The following is a 15,073-nucleotide window of genomic DNA, read 5'->3' as shown; positions in this document are numbered from 1 at the left end:
TTTAAGGTTTTGTGTAAAACAAAACCTTATTAAAATCGATTTACTGTGTGTCTACTGTGTCTACTGTTTGTCTGTCCGTCTGTCTGTCTGTCCGCCACACGCATTTTTCTCGGAGACAGTTACAGCGATTGACACCAAATTTGATAGAAAGTTGGGAACTGTGAACGCTCACGCACGCATACAGTGAATTACATCCTTTTACGTCGAACTTAAGTGGGGGTCCCCATACATACAAAAGAGGGGTGTACATTTTTTTCCATTAAATATAGTCATGTGGGGTGTCAAATTAAAGGTCTCGGTTAGTATTTTTCGAAGCCAATCTTAGTTTTGACATTTGTTAGAAAAGTGGGGAGTGCGGGGCAAATGTGAACACATATTTAAGGGGGCCGTTCTCAGAGACTACCAAACCGAAAAATCTGAAAAAAAATCAGGTGGTGCTTGTGCTCCGAAATACCTTCCATGCCGATAACTGGTCAAAAAAAGTTGATAATAGTATATTACTATAATTTTTAGTAATTGGCTGCAAAACCCCCCTTAAGTTCATCCTAGCAACATGAAATTTAGGAGTGATTTAGGCTATAATATAGAGCATGATCTTACCAAGTTACTAATATTACTAACAAAGTGATAATACGTCAAAGTTGTTGCTTCTTTGCAAATTCAAGACTTTGAATGTCATTATCACCCGGATACTCACATAATATATGCATATATTATGCGCTACGTACTAAGAAATACACAAAACCTTTCGTACCTGAAGCGTCTAGCTTCTTCTTCTTCGTCAGCCTTTACGGAGTCGGCACGACTTGATCGGTGCGCCATTTTGTTCGGTCAAGGGCCTGACCCGGATGAACTCGTGAGGCTCTCAAATTGCCATCCAGCCCATCAAGCCATCGCTGCTTCGACCGACCTTTTGATCATTTCCCATCAACTTTCATGTTCAAATTAATCTTGGCAAGTAAATTCTTGTCATCAGGGGACAAAGCAAGCGACACTGTGATAAATTATGGATTTGAAACATTTGTTTGTTTGATCACGAAGAACGTCTGTTCCCGAACACCCCTTCATCCAAGTTGCGCTAATGCATGAAGCAATTTCATAACGAAGTTCACCATTGGCTAATAGTATTAAATCGCTCAGTTCTGGACAAGTCACTACTATTGACACCGATGAAGCTTGTTTCGTAGGAGTCAGCGCTGGACATTCGAAGCCCCGTGTGACAGTGTTCATAATAGGAACAAAGAGGAGTGGCGAGATAGTGATGTACTGTGACAGAGACACACAAAGCGGTTCCGATATACTAACCACACTTCGAACTTTACTTTTCGGATCGTAGTAGAGTGGTTTAACAGACCGCACCACTTCTTTTGGTACTAGGTGTTGCCGCAGAGTGTACCAGATGAGATTGTGCAATGTAAGGAGGGCAATATTTATCATGGATCTTCTCCACGACTAACCGAGTAATGTTTATTGCGTCCGTAGTGCCGCAGTTCTTGACAAACCCGGCTTGATTCACGGTTGTTTGGACGGTGTTCCAAATACGGTTGTCAAAAGTATCAAAAATGTTCATGGTATAGGACAACAACTGAATCGGGCGGTAATTTGAAAATTCTGCTAGACTACCTTTCCTTTTTCGTAGTTGAACGGTCGTGCTTTCTTGTCAGTCAGATAGCATTCCACCCTGGTAAATAACCAGAATAAAGAACACACTAAGCCACAACGTTGAGTCCTAGCTATTCGCTTTCGAGAGCTCAGATGCGATATCGTCAAATCCTGGTACCTTCCCTGATTTCATCCATTTCCTCGGAGGAATTGTTACAACTTTTTTTTCAACGAATATAGCCATGTTTTAACAGTGGTTAAAAAAGAGAAACGCTGGGGCCTGAAAGCGGTCAATTATTTAAAGGAGCCATTTTCAGAAACTATTCAACCGAAACATCTGAACGACATTATGGTAGTCCAGGCATATAGTACCTATCACTCCACATACTCTTCGTTGAGAGAGTGTCACTAACACATCGAATTGCCTATAGGGTAAATTCTACATATATATACTTGAAGCTATGTATAAATGGAACTACATGATGATCACATCCGAAATATTCTTACATAAAAAATTAACAAAATCTTTCATACTTAGCGCCAAGCTTCCGGTTTCTGACTTGTTTAACTTTATTGCACGATCTTTCCACATTCGTGATGAAGGACAGATCACTCCGCTTTTCTCAACAAATCGTCGCCATTTGATTCTCGGTGCAATCAACGGCCGATGTTGAGGAGTTGTTCTCGTATTTGCAATCAATGACAGTGATATTTTACGAAATAAAACTCAAAAATAAGTTTCCCTGCATCAGCGCTATGCCTGAAGTCAGCAAAAAGCATAGCAGCTGCTGTGGGAATTTCTATTGTCTGCCTAAACTCTATGTCTACAGCCACACTCTTCATAACGGCTGATCATCGGCCCGCTTATGAAAGTTATTGTTATTATCAAAACCTCCTCCCCATACAAGCCCAACATTTCTTCCCCCAAAAGACTTCCAGACCTCTTCCATTTATTCTCTTTTCCTTCAATTATAAAAATATTAAAAATTCAACGGTAACTCTACCATTCAGTACCAACAATCAAACAAATGGAGCTCTAAAGATCGAAATGCTAGGACCCCAGGGAAATTTTGTCAATTAGGTTATTTAGGGGTATAAAATACCATCTGATTGACAGGAAAATACGACCGTTCAATATGGTAAATTGAAAACAGTGACACGAAATGTTCAACTCATCTAGAATGCATTGGGATAACACCTAGTGCCAGTGTCAATGGAGAAATCGCCAAAGGCGTCTGCGGCGGTATGCTCATGTAATCTGCACTGGCGGGAACTCACTAGCTAAGATTGGCCTAAACATCCTGGTCGTTGCGAAACCTCCCAAAGGTCGGCCGAAACACTGGTGGCTTAATACTCTGAATGTCGATTTGAAATACTCCCCACACAGACCAAGCCTATGGCGGAGAAAACTAGCGAACCTAGCTTAGATTAGCCGACCTCGCTACGGTACGAGGCAAGCAAAGGATAAGAAGAAGGTAGACATTTACCCATTCATAAAGTTTTATTTCAAACCTTTTTTCGCTGCAGTTATTGCTGCGGTTCAAATCTCACTGGTGGCAGTGGGATTTGTATCGTGATTTGACGTCGGATACCAGTCGACTCAGCTGTGAATGAGTACCTGAGCCAAATCAGGGTAATAATCACGGGTGAGTGCAATACTGGCCACATTGCCTCCTACAGGGTACTGTAATCCTACAGTGTACCGTTACGGTCTTGAATGAAGTTTTCTAACACACTTCAAGATCCTGATCCAATATGGGTTATTGCTCCAACGATTATTATTATTATTATCGCTGTTGATTCAGTGTCATTTGTTTACTCTCTAATATCAGTGGCGAAGGAACAGGAAGAGCAAGAAGGAAATTCGATTGACCTACCATAACCTTGTTAATAATAACATGATTTTAACCAAACTTTTCAGTCCTGTGGTCCTCCCATATTACAACAATGACGTATAAAGGGAAAACTGGAAAAGACCGCCAGCATACAGAACGTAAACTTGAAAGCCTGACCCTACCAAGAAGAATCATAAAGAACTCTATTTCTTAATGGCAAAAGAAGCAGAGCAGCTAAAGTGAATATGCTTGATACCAGCTTCATTAAAAACATGATTCACGCTCTTAATGAATCCTGTTGAAAGGTAATGAACAAAATTAAATTACTTCCATACAACTCCAGCGAGAAGCCACCAAAACAAGCACTAAGAGTGTTCACTCTAGCCAACCGAGCCCAATATTTAAATCCGACGTAATTAAAAGATACCAACAATCGGCCTATCAAGAAGTTGCAAAATCACCAGAGAAAGACACAATTTCTAATAAAAATACACTTTTTTCCGCTGACGCCCAACGAAAATTAAGGATCGATCCCCAATTTGGAGATGTAGAAACTGTCATCACGAGGACACAAAAGGGTGACTCCTCCAATTCAAAGGGACTTCAGAAACCGAGTCGGTGAGAGGCTGCAGCTATCAAATTCGATCCATTGGAACTGAGGGATTCTGCTATAAAAAAGTGTGTAGAATCAGAGGATGAAAATATTTTTCCATGATATCTACGCAAAATATTCCCATCATTAGTTTGTTTCGACTGGTCGGCCAGCAAAACGAAGAATTATCTCAGCCGTCAGTGCTGCAAGCAAAGTAAAACCAAAAGACTTGACTGCCAGGTTACTCTAATATTGTAGTGTACTATTGCGGTCTTAAATAAAGTGTTCTAACACACTTCAAGGCACTGATCTAATTTCCACTGCCAAAACTAACATTTGCTTCAGAATGTACTAATCGAGACCTTCCCTTTGATACCCAACATGGCTATATTTGAAGAAAAAAAATGTGACCCCCTTAACATTAACACAGCAGATTACGATGCTAAATATCATGCTTTCCAGCAGTGATGAAACATCTTGGAAATTCCAATTTTTCATATGTTCGTGGTAGATTGAGCCGAAGTATGATGCCTGTATTTCTGGAATGTTACCTAAGACAATTCTTTAAACACAGTTTATAATTGTTTCTTCTATGCGGAAATTTTGCTTGATTCCTCCTTCCGCCGCAGTGAATACATTCGATATATCGATGGATTTTTACTGGCAATGCTTCGTAATTTTCCTTTTTCTTCTAGAAAAGTAAAGCCTGTTTTTATCCGGCAACATTCTTCGCCATACACATTGACGTCTTTTTCTACCTTTCATTTTCAATGTTTTATTTATTTCATTTTTGATAAGTTTCATTAGATTTAGATTCGTCCTTCCGACAGAACTTTTTCATTGAAAGTGGCCTCTCATAGTTAGCCCCAAAGATACCTTCTGGCTACAAAACTCCTTGGGCGTAGCTTATTAGGATGTGTTCGTTGATTTACATTCAGCCCTTCCATAATTTAAACATTCCTTACCCTTTCGTAACTTGCCTGTCAGAACGTGGTTATAAGAAATGACGCGCAATGCACGACAAAGGATAGGCAACCCAAAAGTAGCGGTAATGAAAACCTACTTTGACTCGACAGTTCTTTTTCAACTTACTAGATAGAAATGATTGTTAGCCTCTTAAAACATCTTGCGAACTTTGCTTCTACATATTCGCTCCATACCCGTCGGTCCGATTTTTAACTGGTTTGTTTTTCCACCTAAATTCTCCAGATGTAACCCGTAAATTTGATACATGTTTTACTGAGAATATGAGGTAAGTCGGCTAGTTGCTTGATGCTGTACATTACCATGAACCTTAAACAAACTACAACTGGCCTCTGCAATGATCCTTTTGAATTTTGGCGTACTTTATTTTCCACACAAATTTATCTCTTAAAGCACATTGAGAGTTATTTAACATTTTAGGTCTTCGAATCTCATCATTACTTTATTTCGACATATGCACCTCTATTTACTTTACTCTTCCTCTCGCTCTCACCGTCCCCAGGTTCGAATCTCACTCAATAAAAATATCCTCGAAGCAGCTATTGTTCATTCAGACCGTAGTACCCAATTGCACTCGGCGCCAGATAGGGATTTGCCTATCCTCCAATCACTCATCAATCATTCAGGTTATCACCCTCATGATCACATATATTATAATACATCCCGAAAGACCGTTGAATATTAACGAAAGGAAAAAACGGAAACATCTCCTTTCTATTTGAGACTAAGCTACTACTACAAAACTTTGTTCTGTTTTTGCACTGACGGTATAGAAAAAATCAGTATATTCTGGCACCCATCCTATTCCTACTCTGTCCAAATGTTCTCAACCCTTGAAGGTAATTTTATATCTCTTAATAAAGAGATGTATGGGATCCGAGAATCAGAAAGCATTACAAAAACTGGATGCAATTGTTCTAGTATCTCTTTCAATGATCGGTGCTCCTCACATCCATAGTTTTCATATATCTTCACCTAACGAATTAGTGGATGAACTAGTATCATTTGATTGCTTTGAATATATATCCCAAGATTGCCAATTGAGTAGTCCATCTAGGCTTGCGCTGGATCCCTTACACATGATCTCGATAATAGTCAAATATACAATTCCTCGTAGTGAGGCCACAGTACAGTGAAAAGCCCTCTTATTATCACCTACGGCGCAACAACCGGTATATTGCCTTAGTAAGCATCTCCATATATATGGGTTTTACGCTGATGTCCACCCATTCGATATCGCTGAGGCAGGGTCTGCCACGTCTTTTTTTTCTACCACAAATATTGCCCTTAAAGACTTTTCGGGCTGCATCATCCTCATACGAATTAAGCGACCCGCCCAGCGCATCCTATTGAGTCGGATTTTATCAACAATCAGGCGGTCGTCGCTGATAAACTTCTTCGTTATATAGGTTATTAATTTGTCAATCAAGGTTCCAACGTTCAAATCAACAGTCGAGTCAACCATCTAATCAGCATATGCATGCATTTGCAATGGTAATTCTTGCAGTTCACACAGCAGGCAGTAGTTCACAGGAGTGGCAAAAGCACCCCTTTCAGGTAGACTTTTGTTGCTTCGATTATCGGGTAGCGATCAAAACTTGCTTCTGCTAATATTCATGTGTTAGCAAAGTGTAGATCCACTTAACTAAAATACTATTAAGACCATGCTCTCTGTCAATATTAAAAAATTCCTAGAAGAGTGCGCAGGAAACAGCCTTCCCATGCCCACAAACACCCCCAGGGTTTACTCACCTTTGAGTTGAATTGCGTTCTCTATCTTGCAAATCAAGTAATGGAGAGCTACTCATAGGAATTTTCATGCTGTTAAGTATCCTGGTTTTCATTTAACGAATATGACATTCAAGCCGTCTCTATACAAATTTTTGCGAGATTGATGTTCGGCTAATTTGTCTAATATTCTTCGGGTTTGAGTAGTTGTCGTTTGAAGGCTTTAGTATGAAAATTACCTTTACCTGGCAAGAGGTAATAACGTACCCCAGAGCCAGGCTCGCAGAAGATATTTTCTGTGTGGTGCCCCCAAGAAGATAAATGCGATCTATGCTAACTATTTAGAAACGGGCAAAGGATGGTACAGAAGCTCTTACTTTTGACAGGTAACCACAGCTCTCGCAGTGCTCTAGTTTCTCTTGAAACTTTTCCGATTTGAGGGGTTTGCAGAAACTGTTCGCTCTCCTATGCTACTGGATGAGGTACTCGCTTGACTGATACTTACCCAATTCAAATCAAACAGCTTTTCTCCGACAAGGTTGTCATTCATTTGCTACTACCCTAATTAATACTACATGTTGAATCTTCGCATCACAACCTATCAAGAGTTAAATACAACTTGATTTTTCAAGATCCCTCAGTTCTTGCGTTGGCAGAGAAGCCAAATTTGACGTTTCTTTAAGATACTATCCCCACAGCGGGAAAAATATACTCGGATAAGAGTCAACCCAACTCATACGGAACTACTACATCATTCCAACAAGTTATTAGCTGAGTCTGCTAAACTTTATCGCGGTTACCCTGTAATCCTTTAGTAAATATAGTTTAGTTTAGTTAACTGGGAAGAGCCGCAGCTCCGAGCACTCAGGCCATTGTTAGGCCCATTGTACTATCCTCGTAAGTTGCCTATTCAATGGCTTCCCACCTACGGTATTCGCAGGCTTTAGCGAATCTGAGAACATTCTCCAGAGGCAGAGAGTGTGCAGATTCTTCATTGAAGAAAACCTTGCCAAGGTGTCTTCATCTGAGATCTGAGGATGCCGGGCAGCTGCATAAAAAGTGCAGTGCTGTCTCCTCCTCCTCCTCACATTGGCTGCACATATCCGAAACCATTACCCCAATATTTTCCATATGGTAGTTTAAGGAGCAGTGCCTCGTCAAAAGCCCTACTAGGGTTTTCATGTCCCACTTCTTAAGGGACAACAAAAATGCGGTCGGATTCCTAGAGCTGGTTCTGGCCCTACCATTGTCGATCTCGACCCTCAGCGAGCCAGTCTGTCAGTCTCCTCATTACCGGCGATGTTAGACTACCCCGGCACCTACATCAGGAATGTTTCGTTCAGTCGGTCAAGTCTCAGCAGCACCTGCTGACAACTCCACACCAACTGACTTGATATGTTGTTGCCATTTAGTGCTGATAATGCCGCCGACTGTCGGAACAGATTCGAATGGTGCGACCCCTCCACTTTTGTCGCAGACATTCTCCTACTGCCAATGAAATGGCGTATATCTCCGCCTGGAATATGGTCGTCATTTTTCCTAGGGGTCGGCCAGTTCTATAATCGAATTCTCCGAGAACACCCCTGCGCCCGATCCATCCTCCATGACTGACATGTCGGTGAACATTATTAGGTCTGTAATATGAAAACGCTCATGGCCACTTGTCGACGATTCTTTTCTTTCGGCAATTACGATACTGTATGTCTTTTCAAAGACGAATCTGGAAACCATATGATCGGTCGGCATCAGGGCTACTGGATGTTTTTAAAGGAATTTCCAGATAAACGCATGACCGTTTGATTGCCGCCTTTCCACGCCTCAATGGTATCGAGCCTATATGCGTCGTTGGCCGCTTTCCGTTTCACCTCCAAGTGAATGGGGGGTAAATTTAGGATAGCTTCAAGTGCCGCAGTCGGCGTAGTACTCATTGCTCCAGTAGTACTTAAGCAACCAAGTCTCTAAATCTGCGTTAGCAGCTTCCTGCTGTTAGCAAAGTTCAGTCTTGGCCACCAGACGATGCATGCATACATCAAAATGGGTTTTATTATGGATGTATACATCCACACATACTGTCACATACTGTGCCCGCAAACTTGCCGGTAATTATTACGGCTAGGTCGCAAATGCTTGCGCAGCCCTGAGACATCCTGCTTCAATAGACTTCTTGCCGACCGATATGTGGATTTTTCTCCACTATACCATGTGAAGGAAAGATCCAGATAAGTTTACAGCAGGGGGCAAACATAAATTCGAACATGGCATCCAAGAAATTGTGCCTATAAAAGCATTTCAGAATTAATTCATCATAAAATAAATGTACGCCTTGCTTTCATTCCCAAAAAACAATTCAGGGTTTTCAACTGGGTGCAATCCGGGCCAATATGCATATATGTATTTCCAAAGTCATTGAGAATATATTCCTCAAACGGTCGGCCTTACATTCGTAATTTAGGCGCATCTGCAAAAGTTCTAGTTTCGAATGCTTCGCTGAAAGAAAAAATTAGTTGATTCCTTATTCCAGCAGCCAGTGCTCAATTTTAGGAGCGAACTAGCTTCCCTCGTTTTTTAAATTTAATGCATTCAATAGTGAAAATTTAACAGTAGTTTAATTTAACAAACCTATTCACCTTACAGAAAACCTTACTTCCTGACAGAAAGAACAACTAGAAGCTCTCGTATCTTTTCCTCTATGTGTTTTATGAGAGATTATAGATTTCGTGAGACCTCCGAACAATTAGCGTGCCAATGAACATATTTTACGTTGATGTGTATTGCCTAACCACTACTTAATCCCACTATAAAATCCTGGTTTGTTACGTTTCTCTACATACCTATCAAATCCTATTTATTTCTTAATGAAGCAGCAATTCTTCTGCAACTAAATCTTCTCAATATTCCATAGAATGAGAAATTCTGGGTATTAATCCCGTCTGCGGCAATTCAGAATTCCTGGGAAAGCTTATGGATATTAACCCCTCCATATATCATAGATTTCAATATTTAACTGATTAAACGCTAATTGAATAAACAAAAGTAATGGCTTCATCAGCATAATTCACTTGCATTGCTGCATCTTAAGTAGAAAGTTTCTTATGGAATTCCACTTAAATACATGCTTTAATTTTCACCGAATAGAGTGGCTCCCATGCCGCGGAGGAAAATTTTTATGTATGTAGATTTTATGCATGTACGGTGATTGTGCTGCAATTTAATACCTTACCAATTGGATTTATTTAATTTCGAATGTTCGTCTCCACGGAGGAATCCCGAGAATCACTTTGGATCGCTTATGGATTCATCCACGAAAGTGAGAGTGCCAAGAATCTGGTTTCGATTGACTTCACTTTCTTTCGCCAGATAAAACGTGGACGATTCCGGTCTTGAAAATTTACTTCCATCTACATATCTACTTACCCTGATGAAGTGGGATCCGTTTTCCTTGCTGTTCTTTGTGGTATCCATTATAGAACTCCAGGCTTAGATTGAACCTTGACTAAAGAGCATTTCACGAATGCGTTTCACAAACTATTTCAACGGTTTTCAATATTCGGATTTTTTTCTGTTTTGGCAGGATTTTCACTTGATTCGGAAAAACAAAACTTTCAATTATTCACTTTAGCACCTTTTCGCTGAAATGAGAAAAACAACAAACCATTATTCACTGCAAACACACATGATTAGTCGCGCATTTCGATCTGCAAACAAGCGGCAAATGTTGCGATTCAGATCGTTCAGTAATTATTCCGCATTATGCACTTTCCGGAGTGGAAAAAATAAATAATTTTCTAATTAACGTCGCTGAGGAACCCGGTCGATTTCTTACTCGCACTGATCGGCAACTACGCGGCAAAATGCACCCAGCTTTGTATATTTTTACATTATTACACACTCAATTAAGGTATTAATTTCACCTGGGAGACTTATCGCGCTGTTTACCTGTACCGTGTCGCGATCGCGCGGCGCATCTTCTTCCAACTGTATGCTGCCTTTACCTTTCTTCGAGCCGCCACTTTGGGGAAAATGGAAAATGTGCAAGAAGTTGCCAGCGGGCAGCTTCCACAAAGTGGGAGGAGACGGTCACCCGAAGCGCTTTCCTCGTACGCACCTACAAATAATAAGATCGCATCAAGTTTCACCTGTTGCACGTCAATCTGCAGATTCAATAATGACGACCCATGAGCTGCGCTTGCCAGTTATCGTAACGTCCAAGTACTTGTACAATAGATAACGACTCTTGATCGGTACTCCTTGAGCAAATTACTTGGCCGGCGGCCATCGAAATCACTTGTGACGGCCACAGTCAAAACCACTGGCAATCGATTAGTCCAGGTGAGACGCGAGATCTGAATTAATGCAAATATTGAGCCCTGCAGGTAGAAGAAAGTTTCACCTATGGTCGTAGAAATTCCAGCATTTTGGTTCCGATCTCAGTCCGAATGAGACATATATGGGATTTTGGAGATATTCTACTAATTTAAATTCACTTGAACCAGGGGCGCTCGCAGAAGAGCAACTAATGAAGGTTAACGCAGTTACAGAGATTAAAAACAACTCAAGCCAGATTAGCTCTAACAACTTTAATAATAACCATGATTTTACCTTCTACGCCGCATTATTGTAATAAAATTTTAATACAGTGAATCACATAAGTATTTTAATATATTTTTAGAAGTGGTCGCAGCGGCGAAGCAGGACTAATGAATTATGTTCTAATCCCTTTTATATTATGGCAGTTTCTAAGGTTTTGTGTAAAATAAAACCTTATTAAAATCAGTTTACAGTCTATCTATCTCGGTATACGCCACAGGATATTTGTTCGACAATGCTTACAGATATATATATACACAATTTTGTGGAGATGTAAATCCATATACATGTGCTGATTAGCATCAAGTTAAGTAGATAAAAGGGGGTGTAATATCTTGTTTCTCCGAATATAGTCAAGTAGGCACAATTCACAGTTTTTGAATTGGTTGCAAAGGACCAAGAGCATGATTTTCCGGTGGAATGGAAAAGTGCAGCCGTGAATCAAGGATTCAGCCTTGGAAACTACCCAACCGCAAAATTTAAAATCAAATAGGAAGCAACCCCTATCTAGAGCTCAAAACACCTTCCATATTCAAAAAGAAGTATTTTTTTTTAAAAAAAAGTTCGTTTGTCATTGTATTTTCTGTTCTCTCAGAAATAACAATAACATATACAATCAAATCTTACGGAATAAAGAAACATATAAATTCCTTCGTAGCAATTGCAATTTTTGATTATCATAAGGTTAGCTTAAGCAGTATCCTGAGGTCCAATATGGGGGTGTATCTAGATCATGATGCAAGCTACGATTCTTGATGAACCAAGGTGAATTTGCTATTATTCACTTTTACATTTATTTTCATTTTTAAGGTTTTGTGTAAACACAAAACCTTATTAAAATCGGTTTACCGTCTGTCTGTCTGTCTGTCTGTCTGTCTGTCTGTCCGTCTGTCTGTCTGTCTGTCTGTCTGTCTGTCCGTCACACGCATTTTTCTCGGAGACGGTTATAGCGATTGACACCAAATTTGGTAGAAAGGTGGCAACTGTGAACGCTCACGCAAACAGTGAATTACATCCTTTTACATCGAATTTAAGGGGGGGTCCCCATACATGCAAAAGGGGGGTGTAAATTTTTTTTTCATCAAATATAGTCATGTGGGGTATCAAATCAAAGGTCTCGATTAGTACTTTTCAAAGCCGATCTTAGTTTTGACATTTGTTGGAGGGGTGGGGAGCGCGGGGGGTTGAAAGTGATCACTTCTTTAAGGGGGCCATTCTCAGAAACTACCAAACCGAAAAATCTGAAAAAAATCAGGAGGCTGCCACTATATGGTGCCTGGGCTCCGAAATACCTTCCATGACGATATCTGTTTAAATAAAGTTAATAATAGTACATTACTATAATTTTTAGTAATTGACAGGAAAACCCACCTTAAGTTCATCCTAGAATCCCAAAATTTTACAAAAATATAGGCTACAGTATAGAGCATGATGCTGCCAAATTTGGTGAAAATCGCACTATTACTAACAAAGTAATACTAGGTCAAAGCTGTCGCTTCTCTGCAAATTTGAGACTATGAGTGTCAATATCACTTGAAACTGGCTATTTTCACAAAATATATGCATATTTTACGTGCTACATGCTAATGGGACAAATGCACACCCAAATCTCTTTATAAAAGAAATACACAAAACCTTTCATACCTGAAGCGTCTAGCTTCCGGTTTCCCGACTTGTTTTACTTCCGATGCATCATTTTCAAGAAATACGTCTAAACCAAGATATCTGACATTATCACCACCGACTTATACAATAGATTCCTTCTTTGTTATCCGATTATTCTACGGAAATGATAGGTATTTAAACACCAAGTTGAGACCCTTTCATTAGTTTGCAGTGGCTCAACAACATCATCTGTATTTAAGAAACCTCGCTTAACCATAAACTATTAAACTTCGAACTCCCCCAAAAATAATCCATTTTTCGCAGTGACAGGAACTTGAGCTACATCCCGTAAGCCCATTGAGAGTACATCATCTACTCCTCGCCTGGCTCTCCTTATGATTATGTAGCCTCACATGTCTTTCTCCCAACTTCGTTGTGCTCGCTTATGTACTTTTTCAATCATTTCGCCTTCTCACCTGTACGAAGAATTACTCGACAGCTTGCAAGATTTTCCCTTCCTCCTCATTCTCAACTGGTTCAATCGTGCTAGGCTTCCAAACCCTGCAAATCTTCCCTTCTACTCTCTTCTTTTTTGAATACCTGTTCTGCCCTGCAATTTAACACCATCCACACTCTCTATCTTTTCCTTTTCAACTTGGCCGAGCATTTACATTCCTAATTTCCTTTTACATCCCCATATGCCAGAATCGGACTCACCACGCCATTCATGAATTTGAAGCGGAGCTCTGTCGGTCGGATTTCAGCCCTGTGCGAACATCGACTAAGTTCAACATATGCAAAGCCAATTACAATGCTTTAAACTTATATGTAGCATCAATCGATTTTTGCAACTTCCTTTCCGATTTCCTCCAATATTATGTCCCTCCTTCCCTACAAATCTGCGCTCTTTCCAACTTGAAACACTACCAATTTTGCTGTATCCACTGCCAATTCCTCACAAGAATGTTGTGACCCCCTCTGTTATTACTTCTCTTCCTAACCATTCGTCGCTTCTCCTTTCCTTTTTCTGGAGTCCCCCGGAGCTCTATACTAATCTTTAATTCTAATTATGCAGACGATCTTAAATCATTTGCCTCTGTTTTATCTCCACTGGGCTGTCTTCTTTTGAAATTTAACCAAGATACCCTGATCCGTTTGTGCTCGATAAAGAAGCTGACAATAAATGGTAATAAATACCACTCCACACCAACGAAAAAGAAACAACAAGTTTTTATTATTTCAAACCCCTATTACTTCTGAGCTCCTTCCAAGACCTTGGTGTAACCTTCCATCACAACCTTCGTTTCAATGCCCACTTCGCCGACATCATCAACCGTCCATAATGTCTGATTTTATCGTACTTTTCACCTCCGACTTTATTTTAATCCAGCCTTCTAACACTTTTCAACTCCCTTATTAGAAACATCCTTGAATCTTGTTTCGTGATTTGGTCTCACTTTCACAAGAGTTTTTTAGTTTTTTAACCAGAACTTTTCTTGTGTAGGCCATCCCCTCCGGCTCCACACTATCAATCTTTCTTGCCTACAACAACACCTAATTTTTCTTGATATGTGTACCCTTTTCATACTCTGCATTTAATAATAGACAGCCCAGCCTACTTGCATACTATTTTCCGTATTGCACGTTACGCGAACATTTGTGAAGTTTCCTTCGGGGAGCGCGGTAGCTACTTTCAATCTCCGATAGCGAGATTCTGCCGGTCCTTCAACACTCTATAGTTAGGTTCAGCTCTGACGCCTAGATTTCTTTAGCATATGAGGTCATCATTTAGAAAGCTGAACTCCGCTTTTCACTGGCTTGGGTATAAGACATTTCGGAAGTGTGTAGCAAGCGCAGAATATTTTTCAGTGTCACTACTGGCCCAGTCAAATCAATGCTTGACAAATAGCAACAAGGCATTGATTATTATCTCGCAGTGCAGCAATTATAGACGTGTGTCGTTATTGAGTACTATTTATAAGGTATTCTCCAATATATTGCTAGGCCAGCTAGCACTATATGCCCAAAACACCATTGGCCCATACCTTCACTCCAGGCAAATCAACAAAAAAATCAAATTTTGCCTCTGCGGCAAGCGATGCAAAAACTGTTGGAAAGCGATAATTTGCATAATATTTTC

At 40.2% G+C, this 15,073-nt stretch overlaps 1 protein-coding gene across 5 annotated transcripts in view; it reads right to left on the bottom strand.

The window, feature by feature from the left end:
• The window catches only part of LOC119657546 (rhophilin-2), a 169,219-nt gene that overhangs the window by 137,543 nt on the left and 16,603 nt on the right, over positions 1-15,073 (bottom strand). For 4 of the 5 annotated variants that reach the window (XM_038064496.1, XM_038064493.1, XM_038064494.1 and 1 more), the window contains exon 2: positions 10,156-10,370. In XM_038064496.1, coding sequence (XP_037920424.1) covers positions 10,156-10,203 — 48 coding nt within the window. In that variant the 5' untranslated portion in view covers positions 10,204-10,370. Of the gene's footprint in view, positions 1-10,155; positions 10,371-11,131; positions 11,271-15,073 lie in introns of those variants that run through there. The other variant, XM_038064495.1, reaches the window with a different exon arrangement.

The sequence above is a fragment of the Hermetia illucens genome, chromosome 5 (genome assembly GCF_905115235.1).
Source record: "Hermetia illucens chromosome 5, iHerIll2.2.curated.20191125, whole genome shotgun sequence".
Classification (NCBI taxonomy): Eukaryota; Metazoa; Arthropoda; class Insecta; order Diptera; family Stratiomyidae; genus Hermetia; species Hermetia illucens.
This window is presented reverse-complemented; position numbering and strand designations above follow the sequence as displayed.